We start from the raw sequence: 21476 nt of genomic DNA on the forward strand, positions 1-21476 counted from the left end.
ATCATTGTCATTTAGAAAGGAAAAAATTGAATAAATGTATCAGAAAAATGTTTTTTCTAGCCAGGCAGCTGTAATCTTGCTATTGAGATTGTGTTTAAATGTGTTTTGTTTAAGAGATGAATTGGAGCTTCCTTTATTGCTTGTTGTCAGGGCCATTTTCTGGGCTGGGCTGGAGGCTGAGAAAGAGAGTCAATTAAAGTCAGGTCCATGTGCCCACTCATGTCTTCAATATCCAGACAGTTTTTTTTTTCTTTGAGGGTACTCTGCCCCTGGCTTTCTCAGCTTGGCCAAAGAGAAGTGTTGGGATGGCGTGTGAGAGGGTAGCTGATAGATTTCATGATGGAAGGGGGCTGTTTAAATACTTTAAGAGGATTAACTAAAAATAGACTTGGCCATACCATCTTTTAGAAAATCCTCAAGGGGTAAAAATCTTAATTTATGCCTAGTAAAAGAAAAAACGTCTCTTTTTACCAATTAGAAGACAGAGTAATAGCCCATGCCTGTTAAAGCAGAGATGGGATTTCACCTAGAAATTGCATTGATTTGTTACAAATCCTCTTAGCTTTGAACTAAGATATCTTTCTATGTGACTTTTTTTTTTTGGTGTTGTCATGGAATAGGGAAATAAATATGCCAGTTGAGCAATGTAACCCCTGACCCTCTGCTGCCTGCATTCTAGCGAACAGCCACTCAGAGGTTCAATCAAGAGTTATGTTTTTTAACCCTAGGGGACACATTTATTTTAGACTTAAGGAAGTTTTTTTAAAAGGGGGTTGCATTGTTGGTTGTAAGATTGAGGTTTGTGAGGTTGAGATATGTGTATTTATATGTGTGTATAGGCGTATATATGTTTATTGCAAATCTGTAAATGGCTAGTTCATGAACGTCAAAGCCATAAACGGCATATAGCCCTAAAACAAATGTAAACAACAATAAGTTATATTTCTGAATACACAGTCATGTGTAGGCTATGTAAATACACGTGTCATAAAATAGGTTATGGCCAGTATACAATACTGTCAACAATTATTACAATGATAAGTACTTAACCTAACTAGTCTGCAACATGCAGCACTAGTAGGAATAATATAAACATGTAATCTAAGATACTTCACATACCTAGTCTGCAACATGCAGCGCTAGTATGATAAAAAACAGTAATTTAAAATATAATGTACAATACCTTCATTATGTCTACATAACCAAGTTAACCTAAACAACTGCACCGTCCATGTCATTAGCAGCCTGGGGTTTGAATACCGCGGCCACAGGTACAACTACCCAGATGTCACATTACATGGGAACACAAGGAACATTGCTCACAGAAGAGCATAAAAAAATACATCAACAATTTCGGTCCTACAAACCAACTAAACTATAAATTATGCTCCTCCTCCCCCCCCCCCCCCCCGGACTGATAACCATGGTATGTGTTACACAAGCATAGCTTCCCAACAAAAAGCCTCCCATCAACCAGGCAGTCTCTCACCATTTAATATTTAGGCTTTCAAAAAACAAGCTCCTGTCATTATGCCCCATAACAAACAGGCTTTTCTTTTTTAAGCTCTGGATATACAGGCACACATATTTTAGGCTCCCCATCAAAGGGCTCTAGTCATTTGGGCTCTTAGCAAAAGGGCCTCCCTCAATACAGCTCCTGATTATAAGTTCCCAAGTAAAATTGTCCCATTCAAAAGAATCCCTGCTAATAGGACCCTCATCAATGCTCCTCAGTCACCATAGATGTAGTTATACAGATTTATTAAAGTAAGGGAATAGTTTTAATAAGTTCCTTGAACATTTTGAAAAGGAACTGCCTTTGAAAGTGGAAGGTTAATTTAGACATGAAAATGCTTTTGAAAGTTCTTTTAGAAGCTCACTTTATTGAGTTACTGTTTTTAGGGCTAAATGCAATGCTGTAATAAGATAAAGTTCAGAGGTAATGAGTTCAAGGCACATTTTGCTTTTCTATTAAGCCTGCATGATCAATGATGCTGTTATTATTTAATAAGCGTCAACTTTCAACACTGTTATCAACATGAAAATGAAGGCTTATTTCCATCACAATGCACTTTGTTTTTTTTTATCTATGAGTTTATGTATACATACATGATTCTCTGGTTATTCTATGTAATTTTTAATTTGTGATAAATGGCTGATATTTCCTAACTGCTGAAAATGTCAAACATGATATTCTCTCAAGGCATTGCTAATGATCTGTAAATTCCACCTTTCAAACTTGACCAGCAGCTCATGTTTCATTGCACACAACTCTGTTAGGTTTTTTTATCCTTACACTTCTAAACCTGTGATGTATTTGATATATTGCTTGGCTTCATCAGAAAAAATGAATATATTGTTTATTATGGATTTTCTTTTAATGCATGACATTATCTTTGGTCGTGATTTACAATTTCTATCAGGAATTTATTTACTTAATGTTATAAATTATTTTGCCCTACATATACAATTAAAAATTGACAATCATGAGTTGGAAAAGCTTTCTAAAATATTTTTTTTTACTTCCCAGCTTCTCAGCCACTCTAATCAATTTTTTTTTAAATGTGTGAATTCATTCAGTAGTACATTCATTAAAACTGAATTTTTAAATTGTGAATGTTTTAACAATCATTGCATACTGTTTCATGTATACATTTACTTTAAGAAAACAAAAATTAAAACTGACTCAGCTAGCAGTCTCTTTAAAACCAATTTGAGTTACTCTATTTAAAGCTATAGCACATGGCAAGAAGTAAGGATGGTTTGTTGATTTATTGATAAGTAGAGTTCAAACAACATATAAAAGGACTAGAAGGTCTACCTAATATTACCACCTTGTTCCATGAGTTAAAATATTTTCCACTGCTTCTGCATGATAGAAGTAATAAAATAATTGATCAAGCTACACTAAATAAACTGGTTGACTTGTCTTAAACGTTTGTTGTTTTAAAAGTTTCATCTTTTTTTCATCACATTTTAGGTCTTGGTTTTAGCATTGCTGGGGGTAAAGGCAACCAACACATTCCAGGAGACAATGGTATTTTTGTTACCAAAATTATTGAAGGTGGAGCATCAGAGCTTGATGGCAGACTGGCTGTTATGGACAGACTTCTTGCTGTAAGTTCTATCTAAATAAAACAGTAAACTACACATACAGTACGTTATCATATAGTTTAGTATTGAATCAAGGTAGAATTAGATATGAAGCAAGATCTAACAGTATTCTGTCTCTTTATAGGAAATTATAAACCTGAAAAAAAATAATCCTAGCTAAGCCTGTTGTTAGGAAAATCCAACATGTAAACAAACAAATAACTTGTGGTTTAGCCAAGCAACTGTTATTGTTTGTATCTCTCCAGGTCAATGACATCAACTTGGAGGATGTAACACATGAAGAAGCCGTTCAAGCTCTCAAAAACACTCAGGAAGTTGTTCGCCTAACCATTGCTAAACCAACTTTTGCGGCAGACAACCTCAGTGACTTACTAGGTTTGTAGTCAAAATATAATGAGCAAAAGTGTTTACATTGGTCAACATCATTACTTGTCTTCTGCTTACTTTAATCTTAATACTTTGTTCTTTTTTCTATAATTTCCAATAAAATATTTGAAATAAATTTCTTTTAAATGGTTTCAGAGCATGGAACATCTAGCATCCCGCATTCCGTTTCACACTCAATGTCAACTTTCAGACCTCCAACACCACCTGCACCTAAAGCCAGCCTAACGGAGGATGAGCCACCAAGGTAAAGAAAAATTGACATTTCTACAACTTCTATCCACATTACTTGGAATTAAAGCATCTGTGAATGTTGCTACAGCTTTGAAGTCATGCCATTGCCTGAAAATAGCTGCTTGTATAAGTTCAGCTCTCTGTTCATGAATTGAAATATTTACTTGTAAACATGGCATTTTTTAAACATCTAAAACTTAAGGTGCAACTGCTTTACATGTTGTACATAAAATATGCTGTATTGAAAGTGTTTCCATGACCTGAGTTTTATGAATTCCTTCCGTTCTTCTACCTGAATTCTATCTATTTCACATAATGGTATTTTTGTATTAAAAGCATCTTCTAAGTGTTGCTTGATATTAAAGGTCTAATCAACATTACATGAAGTCATCTCATGGACTGAGGTCCTTGCACTGAGCAATAGGAGAATGTTGTTTGTTGTATCAGTCAGCTCTAAAACAGTAATTGATTATTTCTGCTATATTGACTGTCTATTATCAGTCAGCTCTATAACAGAAACTGATGAATCATTTGCCCTTTTGACCACAATGTGTCATTTCTTAGCAGTTGCTGCAAAAGATGTAATCAACCGCATCCTAATTTCGTGCTTAGTAATATGCAGAAAGCATTGCGGATTTTTTTTTGCTTGTATCACAACCCTAAGCTTAGATGTAGTCCTACCCCTAAACCCCAATCCGAACTATATATTGCTGACCAGAGCCCTCATCAGTGATACCAGCAGAAATAAAACCTCTACAGGTTACTAATTATCCTGCCTGTGTTTTTATAAGAACACCTAAATTTCTTCAGTTATTTCTACTTTTTCACTTAGTAATAATGATGATTAAACTATCTAAGCTTCCACACTAAACACTATAAATATCATAGCAATAAATGTGTATCTAATTGCTCTAGCAAAGAACTAGAAATTGAAAAGCAGTTTGCTCAGGCAGTCAAGTTAGAAGAGCCTGACTGTTGTGTAAGTTGTTATTTGAAATGAAGTTATTTGCTGTATTTTTTATTACATTTTTGTGACTGTTTATTGCCTTATTTTATTTGACCTGTTTTTTGCCTGTCATTTTCTTTAAAAGGGGGCACAACCAAACAAATCAGATATATACTTACTATATATTTAAAAAATGTGTATTATTATTTAAGTTAAATTAATCCACCTTTATTATATCACCATTCATCATCAATATTACAATATTTTAAAGCTTAATGTAATAATATTTGAAAGAATTTCAGGATCATGCTTCAACACACACAATTACCCAAATTGTTAATTTTTTATTTGTAATCATGTTTGGCTGTGAAATATGTAATTTACTTTCAAACAACTTATTCTCAAGTCAACTTTATAGTGCTTGTTTCAGGCAGGCTTGTAGTAGTCTTCTCAAAGAGAAACATGAAGTTAAGATTTAAGTTTTAAAAGTACAACAATGATAAGCCACCATCACCAGATCAAATTAGAAAGAGTTCTTATAAAAACACAAGTACTACAAGTTTCAGGTCTCTTTTCTGCCTGTATTGCTGTTTGGGTTGAGGGATTGTTATGGGTTAAAGCCTGTAAGCTATAAGCATAACACAAAAATGATAATTTGAAACACAACTGATGGTTGGTATTCGAACTTGAAATGTCATAAGCTATCATTAATCCTAGCTCTAGCATACCATATGTAACTTAATTTAGAAAAGTTTAAACCTCAACCTTCTAATCTCTTCTAAATCTTCCTAATGTGGGCCCATTCACCTAAATTTGGTCAACCTCACCATTCTAGTAATCCCCCCCATCATTTCCTGAAGTGGTCCCACCCATCTATATAGCGTCCACCTCACCCGTCTAGTCATCCCCCCCCCCTGAAGTGGTCCCACCCATCTATATAGCGTCCACCTCACCCGTCTAGTCATCCCCCCCCCCTGATGTGGTCCCACCCATCTACATAGTGTCCACCTCACCCTTCTAGTAAACATCACTCCTATCTTTTCATGATGTAGAACCACCTACTTACAGCTTTGGCATGTTGCGTTGGTTAATATTTTCTACACTGTATCAATTAATTTCTTTTCAAGTGGTTCGTAAATGGCGTATCATCGATTATTCAGTACCCCCTCTCTGACCTTAATCGCCGCCATAAAAAGCAACGCTACCACTGCCATTAAAATTAGTATACTTCCTTACTAAAATTATGTTTACTGAAATTGTTATATAAAAATATATAATTACACTTATTGAACCCCCCCCCCCCCCCCCAATAGCCCATCGCACACTTTTGACGACAAGGCCTATGTGATTTAGTACTTGAATCTATATCTAATAATACTAATAAGCTAGAAAAAAATCATTAAACACAAATCGCTAGATAGTAAATTATATTTTATAAATGATACCACTAGATAATCTTTAAAGTAAAGTAAATGTTATACGGACTGTCGGCCCTTCAAAAAATTCGCCGGCTAAATTCTTATTGGGAGTAAGGTAACTGCGTTAGCTAGGTCATGAAAGAGTGTTTTTCAATGGAAGATGTGAAGCTCAGTTCCGCCTTGCCCGACCAATCAGAATTAACGACGCAAATGTTACGGCGAGATGTTAACATTCAAGATGGCTTCACTCAGAAAAATTAGTATTACAATGTGAAAATTTCAAGGACTTTACATAATTTAAGAACCCTGTTTTAACTTACAATGATAGCATATTTTATTTAGTAAATTAGGTTTGATAGAATGCATAGAATAGACGGACGAAAAGAACCCTACTTTTATGATCCTCGGGTTCGTAGGTGAGTTGCCCAAGCTGTCCTAAGTCAAGACAAAAAAAAACAACGCAACCAACTTACTTTTGACTGTTTGGTAGACTATTTAAAAGATCTAGATCTAGACTAAAATATCGACTGGAATGTAGATTTATCCCTATCAGTAACTTTAATCGTAACCTGTTATACTTTTTTTTAATTAGTAGATCTAGAGATCTAGGACCTACCATTCAAATAGAATCGAATGAAAAAGTTATTTCCTGTTCACTGTGATTCTGGAGTGTCGGGCTTAGGACAGGGCCCTGTGAATTAGAATCTCTAGTCTAGATCTAGATTTCTAGATCGAAACTTAATCTATTGATGAAAATATCAGAAGCAGTTTACAATAATAAAAATAATAAAAATTGGCCTAGGCCCAATCCAAAATCAATTAGGCGTAGATCTAGATCTAGTGACTGTTTAAAATATAGATCTAGGCCTAATATAATATTGGATGACCTCCCTAGTCAATTTAAATTTACCACATTACCTTTTGGTTAAGCCTAGACATTTTCACTAGAATTATGGGGGGGGGGGGGGGGGGGGGAAGGATTTCACAATTCCTCTAAATGGTTTTAAAAAAACTAGATCTACAAGGTCTGTGACCTGATTTAATATTTTCATTTTTTTTTTCACTTTTTATAAAACTTGACAGAATCATATCTCAAAAAATTGTGATTGAATGTTGACTATTTCACTGTATGATAGCTAAAAGTTAACCTGATTTATGAACAATTTTTTAAAATTCAATCATATTAAAACACTGCAACCTAACTGTATGCATACTTTAAATGATTTTGCCTATAGTCAAATCTCGTCGGCGACTATGTCCATCCTCACCCTTTCAGTACTTTTACACTTTCCAGATTGATTATTTTTATTTTGTAGGCCTAATAAATGAACTTTAAGGTTGTCATTCACTTGAAATCTGTCTACATACATGAATGGATTCGGAGTATAATAGAATGTCTCATGACTCTAGATAGAATGTCTCATGACTCTAGACGGCTTAGCAACGTCAATAGAAGCTTCTGGTTTTAGTTTCTCTTTCGTCCATTGTGGACAAATGACTTCTGCTTAATATAGTTATCATGGTAACTGAAATTTAGTGTGAGACTACAAAGATATGAATGCTTTTTTAACTTTTTGGTCTATGCCAGAAAAAAATGCAACTTTTTGGTTTTAATTAAGAATTACTGGTTTTTCCATGAAGCTTTCTTGATCAACATTATTTTAGGTAATTAAAACTTGAATAGCCTTCTTTAATCAATGATCTCCCAGTTGTCACAAATATATCCAATGAAAGAATTGCATTTATTGAGAAGTGCTATTTTTTTTTAAATCGGCTATTGTGAGGTTGAGGTACAGATAAGCAGAATTGTTTTAGGTATGACTGTTCCTACTTTTGGTTGGCGGGGTAGGCATGTCTGGATGTGCATGGTTAGAAATCTATTTTTAGATTGGGTACACATTTTTCCTTTGTTATATATATATATCTTCGTAAAGAATGAAGTGAAAAAAGATTGGTTCTTTGCATTTTTATTCAAATAATAATATACACCAAACAATGATATGACTTTAAAATTCAGCGTTCTTTGAACTTAAATAAAAGTTTTGCAAAAAAAATTATATTAAGAAATAATTTAATTTTAAATTTTGTCAAACATTTTAATTATTATTATATTAAAGTAGAATGAGACTAAGAGTTATTACTATTCACTCGTTGATATAAATCCAGTCCTCTAACCATTTACCCCTGTGATTTCTTTGCATTAAAACCTCACACTTACTGACAGACTTTAAATATATTGATAAAAAAGAAAATTGATGCCATTTTTTCAAAGGTGGATTAAATAAACCAAACAGCCTACCATTCTGAATGTGTCTCATGTTTAATTAAGCATCACTTAGACAGATTTAAAATTGGGCTATTAAATATAGTGATTTAGGTAGTGATATAAAACCCATTCTATTTACCTGATAACATACATTTCACATATATCTTGTTAGTACCAATTACAAACTGATTAAATATACTAACTTCACTATGTCTGTAGATTTAGTCTGTTGTCTATCTGCTAACCAATGCAATGGTGACCTTGTACCCCGAAATGTCATGCCCCAGTGCTCAATATAGATTTTTTTTAAGGGTTTTGATTAATGAAAACACTCCTCATGCTCATCTCACTAAATAAAGTTATAATTTGAATGAAGCCTTGTTCTTTTTAGTTGAATTATCTGCCTTTCTATGCCATGTAAAATTACTCAAGTTCAGTTTACAATTAAAAAACTCAAATTTTAATAAAATTTTATTTTTCTCTTTAAAAATGAACAACCGGCTCAAATTTGATAGTAACTTGATAGTTTGTTACAGAATAGTAGTTATTATTCTTATATTGAAAGCTATAATGAGAATGAATGACATTTTAGTTTCTTGGTTGGGCAAAGAATTATTTATTGAAGCCAGATGTTTTACTCACAAATTATAAACTTATTCCTGATTAAATAAGGCTAATTTTATAAATTTATTTATGGGGTCATCAGTTTATTACATCTACACTGAGTGGGGCAGGGAAAGTCTGTGTGTTGAATTAAACAAACATAATTAGGTTATCTACATTAATACATTACAAGTAAACAAAACACCAACTGAAAGAACCTAGTACTGGGCTAATAAAAAATCTCTTTATTTCTTGACACCAAATTGTCTGCTTGTTTGGTTACAACGTTGTATCATATAACGAATAATGTTTATTTACATTTTAAAAATTGTATGCTTAAGGTAGTTTTGGCTACAATTTTTTTACATTTTGGTGTACTTGTGTGTTCTCCAGTAGGGCTTTTTACACTACCTCGACCAAAACAGAAATACTGGCAGAAAAAAATACTTTGTTATGATACTGTATCGTACTGCTAGAAAATATATATTAAACGCAATGGTCAGTTAAATCAATTAAGTTATTATTGCGGCAAGACGTACTATTGACATTTTTTAAGTTATTGTTAGAATAAAGCGTTTCTAAAATTATTTTGTATTTCTTGTTCACAGGGATCCACGGAGGATTGTATTAAAGAAGGGTTCGACAGGGTTAGGGTTTAATATAGTAGGAGGGGAAGATGGCGAGGGAATATTTGTATCCTTCATTTTAGCAGGAGGGCCTGCAGACCTCTCTGGGGAATTACGGCGTGGGGACCAGATTATTTCTGTAAGTATTTTTAAAAATTAAGTCAGTTGTAAATTTTCATTATTTTTATTTTTAAAATATATCTAGCAAAAAAAGTGAATGCTAATTATAAAGCAGTGTATTATGTTATTCTGCTTCTTTCAGAATTTAAATATTAAAATGGAAAAAGTTACTTTCTGTTGCTTTTAATTTCGACATACCAATTTATTACTGTCACTTGAAATAAACGAAATTTGTTTCCATCATTAGGTAAATGGTACAGATTTAAAGCTGGCCACCCATGAAGAGGCTGCACAGGCCCTCAAACGAGCTGGAGACACTGTGGAGATCATAGCACAATATAGACCAGAAGGTATGCAGCAGATTACTATTCATAAACATAACAATTGACATCCTGGGGTGCCGCTTTTTTTCCCACCAACCTTTCAGCTTGTCAGTTTTCCCTCAAGTTTTTATTATGTTAACTGTATGGTAATGCTACCACTTATCAGTCTTATAAAGACTATTCTTAACTAAATTTTTGTCTTAAGATGTTTGTTAATTTTTAAAGTGGATGCTTATGCCTGATCGTTAACAATAGTAAAAACTAAATAACTGCAAGTTTTCCTCTTTTTATTTTTTAAGTACCTCTGTTTACTTTTTTATAAGTAAACCAAATGTTCATTTCTAGTTTTCAGACATCTTAAATACACTTGAACTTTTTTTATTAGATCAAATGTGCATGGCTATTATTTTTTAAAGAAATTTTAATCAAACTTTCTAATACTTTTATCCAAAGGTAATAATTCTCACAATTTAATTTCATAATTTTATATTCATTTATAGTTTCTATTCCAGTAGTTGTAATGGGCAATAAACATTAGTATAGTGTGTACCATTCAAAATTGTGTTTTACCTAATATCATTTAAATATATAGTTATCTTGCACCCCCAATGTCAATTGTATGTACCCATGTGTGTGAAATATTTTTAGAGACAAAAAAAAAGTTTAAAATAATTGTTTAAACATTGTAATAAGAATTGCATGAAATGTTACAGCATGATTTCTTTTTGTGACTCAGTGGTTTTGTTGCGGAAGTGTCAGTTATACAAAAGGGCTTCATCTGTCTTTTACTAAGATCTTAAATGGCTGCTTAATAGTTGTAAATAATTCATGATAATTTGCTTAGTAATCTGTAGTAATCTCCATTTAGCTGGTGCTTTAATCGATGTTGTAAAAAAAAAATTAATTTTAAATTTTTTTAGGCACTGGGTTAAAAGTAGTAAATATGCTAATGGTTATAGTATGTATGGTAAACACTTTTCAACATAACTGCAAAATTTCTAAATTTTGAACTTTGTAGAGAAAATGGATTAGAATTTCAGTCATATAAAAAAAAATTTCTCACATTCGTTTACCAACTTTGTTAAGTCTTAACAAATATTCATTTTGAAAAGTGGTAAATTTAAAATTTATTTACTCAGTTTGGCAAGTACCATTATGGTAATTTATAAAGAAATTTATATTTTTTTCTAAAACGTTTTAAATATTAACTAGGAAGCGCCATTTATCATCTGAACATACTTTTCTATTTCCTTTTGTCTGACGTGGAGCTAGTTATCAGATTTATTAATAAACTGGTTTGGTGTCATTTTTTTATTGCCTTTAATCTTTGGTAAATAATCATTTATATTTTAGATGAATAAAAATAGAATGATTGTCCATATTGTTCAATTATAATTCACATATATGTGTTAGGTTGTTGATAAATGGTTGTATCATTGATGACTTTTATTTTACAAACATGTACTTTTCCATTTCAAATTTTCATATTTGTAAGTGAAATATATCTTCATTGATAGTTTAATATCAACATAATCTGTAAAAAAGATTACATATTTTTCATTAAAACCATTATATTACATTTTAATCTGTATTTTTTTTAAAGGTTCCTATTTTATAGCTGATAGCATTCCATATTTAGTTTTTAAGATTATTCTTTTGCCAATACTTTCATGGTATTTGTTGGGGGGAAAATCAGTTGATTTTTAATGCATATAAATAATTGGTCAGATCTGACTTAAGGTTTATTTGCTTAACAGTAAATTTTATTTTTTCTTAAAGTTGTAGCAAATTTTCTTAACTTTTAATTTTGGGTGTAGCTTAAAATTCCAAAGGCTGTTTATGTGAGAGCATCAGTAATGTTGCCAAGTTTTAAAAAATCAATATTTCCTACAAGCAGCATGTACATCCTCCGCTGTCACAGTAGATATTTACATTGATTTTTTTGTTCACCTCACTACTCCCTTGTGCTGAGAATGGTGCAAGTCTTGGTTTCTTCCAGTATGTCAACCAAAGCATTCACTATGACAACAGAAGAGATTTTTTTTTCTCTAATTACACCAGAGTATGGCTGTAGCATGAGGTATGCTGCCATCAAATGTTAATTCATGAGAACTCAATATTTTATTGATTTTAATACACATTTACCCAGCACTTAGAATCTCAAACACCAATTGTTTATCAGATTATCAGGGTTAGGCATGGATTTTAAAATGCTCTGTTTTTAGTGATACATTCCAGTTGTAGTTGATTTTTTTTGAAAATATTGTGTTTATTCAGGTGAGAACTTTATCAACTATTTTATTTTTGTCAAAGACATTCCTTTTTTCCTATCACTTTTTTGAAGCATAATAAACTTTACCCATATAGTGATCTCTCTAGCCATAGTTACCTAAACAGAATAATTTTTTTATCAGCTGTAAGAAAGGTTTTCTAATCTACAAGTTGTATTTTTACATCTTCCTGTACCCTTCTGCTTTTCCCCTCTTCAAATTCTTGACATGCTTTCCATATTTTAAGCATAATTTACATATTTTTATTCAATAACTACCTTTGTTGTTGAAGTTTGGAGTGGGAAATTTTTTTTCCCATTACATATCACTTTTGATATTATGTTTGGTAATAAAAGGGGTGGACAAATGCTGCTACTGGTTTAGATGAGCAGGAATGAGAAGACTTGTATTTTGTTATCAGTTAGCATTTTCAGTGGTGGGTTTTGTTTTTCTACTAACATAATGGCTGGCACAATCCAATGGGCCAGTGACTAGTGCTCTGCCATCTCTAACCAAGAAGTGAGTAGAAGTTACATATCATTAGTTTTATATATATAACCATTAATAACACTTTTTGAAGAAGATAAAAGCATCTTGTATATTCTTGGTGTATCATTTTTCACATTGGCTAAAAATCTTTGCAATTAAAATTGGTATATAATTAAAGCAAGCCAATAAACTTGTCATTTTATATTCAGACTAAATCTGGCGTTGTGTCATTTTTACTCTTTTTGTCCATATATGTTGTTTCTTATTCTCTGTGACATTACAAACCCCTTTTTAGCGGATGATTATGTTTTTGTCAGACATTTTTTCAAATCAATACAAAGCTTTATCCTCACTTCTTGGTCTGGTGAGTGGTGCCGGTGCTTAAATCAATTAAAGAAGGCAGTAAACTGCTTGCCATTGATCAAGTTGGAGCTATCAGAAACAAAATCATCCTTCATAATTCTTTGCTGTACAACAGTCTATTACCAGTGTGGCCATTCAAGTTTAATACACTTGTGTTTTTATTTAGTTCCTTACAAATTTAATTGTTAAAATGTTTCCAAGCCTTTAAGTGGCATGAAAGCAATTTTGCATTGTTCTTTTTTTTTTTTAAACAACTTAATGTATTTAGGTTTTGATACCCTTAGTACACATAGATAGCTATAATCTAGCAATAAGTCTGAATGTGTGAAAGCTTACACAAAAAGTAAAAAGTTTATCAATAACCAAATCTATAACACATGTTTGATACTTCATTTTTGTTTAATGGTAGATTTTATGGTTCTTTAAGCTTGGGTCATTGCAGTCTATAAAATTACCATTTAATAAAGTAAAAAATCTTTTAAATTGAAAACAAAAGCTTGTTAAATCCGTAATTGTTCTGTTGGTATCTTTATGAGATGAATAACTGCACATTGGGCATGATGTCTTAGTTACAATAAAATTTCAAATGCCTATTCACAATATTCCTTCTTTTTGTTGCAGTATTCTCTTTGTATTTCCTCCTTGATAAGTAATTTCTATATTAAAGATAAGCATGTTTGTATAAATGTATACACACATAAAATTCTTTGATAAATTGAGCAGATAAGACTGCTATTCTAAGTAAGGTAAATAAATAAAATAGCACTGTTATTAAGGCAGTCATAAAAGTGTAGACATAAAATGGTCCAAAAGCTATCCTTTGATCCCCTTTAAAATATTTGGCTTTTAAATTCAGCTTATGTGTAGAGCATAACCTTGCATAAGTAGGTTAAACCTTTGACAAGTGTGTGTGTGTAGTTAGACATACACACCACATGACACATAAGCTGGAAGGTCGTAACCTTAGACTGGTGACTGTTTGCCAGCAGGGATGGCTGTCTGTTTTATGCATATTTGTAGCTTGATATATGTCAGGACTTACATGACAGTGTGCTGCAGGTGAAAAGGCCTGGTCATGTGCTGAACAACTAAGCCTAAAATGTGCCCCAAGGAAATAGAATTTACAATCATTGTTCTTAACATAGTGCCTTCAACATAGTTGCCTTAGCTGCTTTTGAAGGTAATAAAGTATCATGTTTTTGCTATAATGAAAATATTTTTTTTTAAATGTGTAGTTAATTTATGCATCAGTGCATTTTTTTCTGGAGATGTGTTTGTTACATGCGACCTATTGTTATAAAAGGTGATGTTTTATTCTATCAGATTACAATAGGTTTGAAGCAAAAATTCAAGACCTCAGAGAACAGATGATGAATACAAGCACAGGTAGCTTGCGAACAACCCCCAAAAAAACACTGTTTGTAAGGTAAGTTGCCTTTTGTGACCTGCAAATTTAAACTTAACTGCCTTATTACCTGTGCTAGGTATTTTAAAAAATATGTTGAAAGTGCTTAGTCCAAAAAAAAATTTGAAATTCAGCCGTTGAAGTAAAACTCTACGAGGAAAACTGTTCTACACAAGTATAAAAGTAACTAAATAGCTGTTAGCATTTAGTGGGACATAAAACTTTATTTCTTTTTCTTTTCTGCCTTTGCTACTATTGTTAAAATATACTTTCCAAAGATTGAGTGATGTGAAATTTTTTACATGTCTTTCTCTCTTCCCCCCCCCCCCCCCCCCCCCCCCCTGATTTATTTATCCGGTTAGAACTTATTATTTATCCTAATATATAAAAGCCGTAATATATAAAACGTCTCTCTCTCTCTCTCTCTCTCTCTCTCTCTCTCTCTCTCTGCAAAAACTTTTCAGTGGCTATGATATCAGTATCTTCAGTGATATATGGAGAACTCAATACGGACTTTTGGATGTTTTAAACGTATAAACCAATTTTATTTAAAGAAGAAAAATAAAGGCATATTCAAATGGAGAAACACATTTTTAATTATGCAACCAGAAAAGTGTTTACAGTTGTGCCAAGAATGCAATAAACAATGATGTCACATGCCACATGTTTAATATGGAAAGAACACAACACTAATGGCGTCATCTTCCGATTTTAGAATATGAAGAAATCAACTATTTCATTTAAATCTGATTTAGATCTAGATTCTATAAATCTGAGTATCAAGACGTACGCTATGAAATGTATACAATTTTCTCTGTCAAACTAATACAAATGACTTTATAAAGCATAATGACCATTGAATGGCCAGGTTTTTAACAGAATCATTTTAGTCTCTTAATCAGTGTGTGCATTTATTATGGTGTTCTATTGACTATTAATGTATATAATTTGGTTTTAATTTTTCTAATAGTTATTGGTAGCCTATGTTATTTTAAATGTCGTTTTTTTTTAGCTATTTAGCTATTTGTTTGCTTTATCACGAATATTGTTCAACATGTAGTAAAGCACATTGCGTTTTGACCAATAACTATTTTATAAAATATTTTTCTCAAACATGTATAACATTTAAATATATAGGCCTATTATTCATGTGTAACCGGTAGAGACGGCTAGTCTTATATAACCAGTAATAAGAAATAAGTTGTGAGTATGCCAAACTAATGTCAAATTTTAAAACTTCCAGAGCTCTGTTTGATTATGATCCATCCAAAGATTCTGGCCTACCTAGCAAAGGTTTGGCATTCCATTATGGAGACATTATACATGTAACAAATGCAAGTGATGATGAATGGTGGCAGGCCAAGAGAATTCTCGCAGATGGCGATGAAGAGGGCATGGGAATTATTCCTAGTAAACAAAGGTAAAGTTTATCTGTGCTCATTTTATTAGTGAGGCCTTGAATTTAAGTTATTTTTTAAAGACATGTGTTAATTGTAATAAAAATTGATTAATAAACCTTAGCTCAGTTAAATTTTTTGCAAGAATTTTTTTTTTCAAAAAACATTGCATGTTGTGGGAGGAAAGGGTTTTAAAAAAATAAATTCATGGACAATCCTCTTATTTTAAATTATATTTCTAATTTTGTTATTGCTTGGGTCAGCATATTTTTTATCAAGGTTAAAGGGGGTCTTTAAGACATTTTTTATGTATGATTAATAACTGGTTGATAAAGGACCATTTGTTTTTAAATTCAAAATTTTTATACTTATTTGAAATGTCTAAAAGTGTCTGAAAAATCCTAAATATAGCTTGAATTGAATCATGAATATAACTTGAACACTGTTTGGGAAAATTCGACTATAATATTCTTGTCATACATCATCACAAAATGCTTACAACAAATCCCTTTCTGAGTTCTGTTAGATTTCTGGATTTATTTTTTTTTTTTTTTTTTTTTTTTTTTTTTTTTTTTTTTTTGTGGACAATATAAACAAAATCCTATATAACAAGTAAATAGGAAAGCTGTTGCTGCTAGGTATTCTAATAGAAATTCACTCTAGAAATGTATGCAGATTCCATTTCTACACAGAGCTTTACTTTTCTTGGCAGATAAAAGCTGCAGAAATGTTAACCAACATCTTTTATATGCATAGGTAGATATACTTCATTCCTTATAATGTTTTTGTATAACTGTTTTCAGGGTTGAAAGAAAAGAACGAGCAAGATTAAAAAATGTAAAATTCACTGGAAAAAATAGTACCAACACAGAAAAGGTTTCTCTTTTTTTTTTACTTGTTAATTGTGTTAAGTCATTAGGCAAAGTTACAGTTCTTATCCTGTTCCCTTTGAGTTGCATTGAATTGCTTCAGTGCACTAAAGAAACTATTCTTATTCTGCTCCCTCTGAGTTGCGATGAATCGCTTCAGTGCACTAAAGAAATTATTCTTATTCTGTTTCTAGCAAACATCCTCTGCATCAGCTGCTGCCAATGATAGAAAGAAAAAGAACTTCTCTTTTTCACGTCGTTTCCCTTTCATGAAGAGCAAAGATCAAAGCGGGAGTGAAGATGTCAGTGCAGATGAACGTAAGTTATTTCTGCTCATTATTAACTATTTTGGGAAGTAGCCAAACTACTTAATACTCATTTGGATATTTTACATCAGGGTAATAAAAAAATCCTGTAAGTATATTTTTTCTAGGCTGTTAAAACTTATTGCAACTTGAAGTGGTCAACATAAATTGTGTTAGTCATTATTCTTTTTCTAGTTTGACATTTTTTACCCCATACCACCATAGACTAGGTTATCAGTTCTCTTTATTGGAACCACCTAACACACTTCTTTAGGCTGTTATGATCTGATTTGTTAGAAGAAACCTTAAGTATTTCTCACTTGTCATATATAACAATGTGTGCATGTTTTTGCATGTCAACTGATTGTTCTTTTCTCCCTCTCACGCATCTTACTGCATTTTGATCTGGCTGGTTGGATTTCATAGAAGGTAAATAACCACTTTTTCTTGTTATCACTAGTACTGCATAAGTTTTGTCTCAGTCCTGACATACAAATGTCATGGCAGCATGTCAATTATATTCACAATATTTTAATTGAATCTACTTAATGCATCTTACAGAAATTAAATGCTCAACCATATAATTGATGCAATATAAGTAGTTTTATTTCTTCCTTTTTTTCTAAACAATTATTTTTAAATTTCTTTTTCATTCAACTCTGGATCTTTAAGAAGGTAAAAAAAAAATTTCTAGTTTTTGCCCTGATTAAGTTTTAAATCATCATGATTATAGCTGATCTATATCATTGCAGTATATTATGTGACAAAGAATTAATCATACATTTGTCAACAAAATGTGATAGTTCTATTTGTTGAATATAATTTTAACAAAATACATAAGAAATAGTAATGTATATAATTTATTTTTTTAAATCTATTCCCAACATCTACAGAAGGTAAAACTTTCTCAAATAACGTCTTGCCCATATATATAAACTTTTATTTTCTGTGGTATTTTCAATTTGCTTGTAGAATTTTTATGCTTTAGTTATCTATCCTGTACATATCCTTTGTAGATTTTAAAATCCATTCCTGGACACAATAAGAAAGCAATAATTCTCATACATATTCTTATAATTCTTTATCAGAAATCATTTCTAAGCTGCTTGTGTGCAGTATGGTTCTGCCTTTACTGCTTTGTTAGGCTCTGCTGTTTAATCTTGGAGCATTCATTTAAAGCCATAAATGCTGTTTTTCTGGGTTTTTATGTGCTTGCTAAATGTAACGGATATATGCTCGCATAACTAACACAATAGACTTTGCATACTTATTTATCCTATTTTAGAGTCCCAGCTATTAAAACTTAATATGATAATTTGGAAGCAAATGGTTTTTGGGTTTTTTTCATTTACAAATGTTACTAATTTATCAACAATATAGTTGTTTTTTTTTTAAATATGGTTGTTTTACTAATTTAATTTCTTAGATGTTTAAGTATATTATTCATTGTATTCTAAACTTAAATTATTGAAGAGGGTTTTCTAATAAATATGACATAGGCACTTCCATTTTGACATGTTTAAACTGCTGCATCCAATAGTGTTTTTTTAATAGTTTGATATTGGTAATACAATGTAAATTTTCAATCAGAAGGCCTTTTGGAATTCTAAGAACTGTTTTTTTTTATAATAGTTTGCCATAGGTAAGGCCATATAGGCAGCAGGATTTAAGGATACTAACTATAGTGTATTTATTAGTTTGAGATGGGTAATATTATACATATTTATCTTCAGTGTTATAATGGTTGCAGGTTTTTGTGTATCAAAATTTTTACTTCATTCATAGTTAACCAAATTGATTTTTAAAGATGTTACTAAATGTACCTCATATAAGCATTAAATACATTTATTATTAATAGGATTTTAGATAGTTTTAACAGCATTACCGTAAACGATAAGTATCAGTTCTTGGTTGTCAATTTCACTATTGGTAACCCTGTTTAATCTAATTTTAATCCTTGTGTCATTCTAAAAAAAAACCCAAGTATCATAGTCAAAGTTTCCCCCTTCCACCTGAACCCTTGTGTGCAGTACAATGTGATACTTGGTTAATTTGTTTATATTGTGCTGGTCACTGGCATCAAACTTTGACTCTGGTATGCCTGTTTGTCCTGCATGAGCCAAACCTTTTCTTGTTTTCTCTTTTCCCTGTCCATGCAGGCAATCCACACAGTGATAGTGAAGCAAGCTATAGTGAGTATTAGTAAACCTTTTCAACTAATAGTTCTGATAAGGAATGACATTAGCCTTGGTTAGAATTCCCCTTTGAATGTATGCTCCTGCTAGTTTAAAATTATTAGTGTTGTATAATAAGAGAGCTGTTTTTATTAACAATTGTCTTGGAATGAACAAGACTATAACAGTTATTTTACTCATCAGAAAATTAAATAGAAAAAAAGTCTCTCATAAAAGCACTTTGTTCTCTGAAAGTATAGGGGGGGTGGGATAGACAAACTAGAAATAATGTATTTCTGTAATTGTTTAGGAATGTTTAAACTATTATTTTTTTTTTTATTATTTTAAAAATGTATTTTAAATCTTTACTTACTAGATCATTGTATCATGCCACTGGCTTTAATTATTATGTTAGAAATCAATATTGATGGCTTTTATTGCTAAATTAGACCACAAGATGTTAAAAAAAACAAGTTATGAATAGTAGGATGTAAATGAAACTAGACTGAAACACAACCAGGCAATGTTTAAAGGCTACTTTATGAAATATGTTGTGCTTATATATGAGCATGGTGTTGTATGCTGTTGCCTTAGTGTACTTGTTTTGCCTCCATGTGTTTTTGTAAAACTAAAACTTTAAAACTTCTTTGTTTATAATAATTTGTTCTTTTAGGAAACCTGTTAAAGTTATGCCAAATCTTATGTACAATGTTTTGTTTTATTATCAGGGGGAGATGAACCTATCTTGTCATATGAAACTGTAATTCAGCAAGAATGTAAGTACAAGTCTCTATTTATTTTTCTACCTTTTTATTGTCTTCATTTTTTTTTTTTTTTTTTTTTTAGAAATTTTGTTTTAATTACTGCTAGTTTATACCTTAATCTTTACAATATAGTTAGTTAGATAATATTGTCCTTGTTTTCTTTTTCTACAGTGAAGTATACCCGACCAGTAATTATTCTAGGTCCTCAAAAAGACAGAATTAATGATGATCTTATTTCTGAGTTTCCTGACAAATTTGGCAGCTGTGTTCCACGTAATAATTTAATATTTTTCAAAATTTCAGCCTAAGATAGTTAGATCTAGAAGAGAAAAAAAACAGTTGTGTCCACAATTTGTAGAGATGAAATAAATGAAATGTTGCTATTTTTTCTCCAAGATACAACAAGAGAAAGGCGACCTCATGAAGAAGATGGGAGAGATTATCACTTTGTATCATCTAGAGAACAGATGGAGAAAGATATTCAGAACCATTTATTTATTGAAGCTGGTGTATACAATGATAACCTTTATGGAACTAGTGTGGCTTCAGTCAAGGAAGTTGCAGAACAAGTAGGAAACTCATCTATTTTCATGATGAAAGCAATAGTTAGCTATTAAAAGAATGTTGAGCATTATACCATTTCAGCCTGTACAGTTGTTTGTTTTTTTAAGTGTTAAAATTATCAACTTTTTTTATCTCAAAGGGAAAACATTGCATTTTAGATGTTAGTGGCAATGCAATTAAGAGGCTTCAAGTTGCTGGCCTATATCCCATTGCTATTTTTATTAAACCAAAGTCAGCAGAATCAATAATGTGAGTACAGTGTCTGTATGGGGTTAAAGTCAGCAGAATCAGTCATGTATGTTTAGCATTTTAACTCTCCTTTCCATTGAATTTTAACAATCAGTTTTGAAATCTTTATTTCAGGGAAATGAATAAAAGAATAACAGAAGAACAGGCCAGAAAAACATATGAAAGGGCTTTAAAATTGGAGGCAGAATTTGGGGAGTATTTCACTGGTATGAAGAACTATAAACTTTGTACTTTTTATATTAATCTTTTGGAGTGTTTGGTACTTAATATCCCTTTTCATTCCTTTGCGATCACAGTTGCTGATATATTTAAATTTTATTTTCCATGAAATATGATCATCAAAATTAGGAATATTTCAATGTAAAATTAAAATTTTGTTTCAATAATTTGAAATATTTTTTTGTAATCACAGTGTCACTTTTATATTTAATGTCAAAATAACTGAAGATGCTGGTTAAAATGTTAAAACTTAAATGCATACTAAAATATTTTATATGTATTATTTATTAAAAAAAAAGTTTCTGTTACTGAAATTTTTTTTTTTGCAATCCTGCACTGCTTTATTACGCTTATTCTCTATAAACACTTGACCA

At 31.5% G+C, this 21476-nt stretch overlaps 1 protein-coding gene across 6 annotated transcripts in view; it reads left to right on the forward strand.

Annotated features, from left to right (window-relative positions):
* Positions 1-21476, forward strand: part of LOC131953516 (disks large homolog 1) — a 107954-nt gene that overhangs the window by 83559 nt on the left and 2919 nt on the right. For 5 of the 6 annotated variants that reach the window (XM_059316714.1, XM_059316715.1, XM_059316717.1 and 2 more), the window contains 15 exons: positions 2981-3117; positions 3360-3489; positions 3637-3745; positions 9574-9730; positions 9959-10061; positions 14480-14582; positions 15805-15981; positions 16762-16834; positions 17022-17145; positions 19292-19324; positions 20035-20082; positions 20242-20343; positions 20467-20639; positions 20774-20883; positions 20998-21089. In XM_059316714.1, coding sequence (XP_059172697.1) covers positions 2981-3117; positions 3360-3489; positions 3637-3745; positions 9574-9730; positions 9959-10061; positions 14480-14582; positions 15805-15981; positions 16762-16834; positions 17022-17145; positions 19292-19324; positions 20035-20082; positions 20242-20343; positions 20467-20639; positions 20774-20883; positions 20998-21089 — 1671 coding nt within the window. The remainder of the gene's footprint in view (positions 1-2980; positions 3118-3359; positions 3490-3636; positions 3746-9573; positions 9731-9958; positions 10062-14479; positions 14583-15804; positions 15982-16761; positions 16835-17021; positions 17146-19291; positions 19325-20034; positions 20083-20241; positions 20344-20466; positions 20640-20773; positions 20884-20997; positions 21090-21476) is intronic. The other variant, XM_059316716.1, reaches the window with a different exon arrangement.

The sequence above is a fragment of the Physella acuta genome, unplaced genomic scaffold, assembly GCF_028476545.2.
Source record: "Physella acuta isolate Inbredline_101_S28 unplaced genomic scaffold, ASM2847654v3 ptg000928l, whole genome shotgun sequence".
Taxonomy (NCBI): domain Eukaryota; kingdom Metazoa; phylum Mollusca; class Gastropoda; family Physidae; genus Physella; species Physella acuta.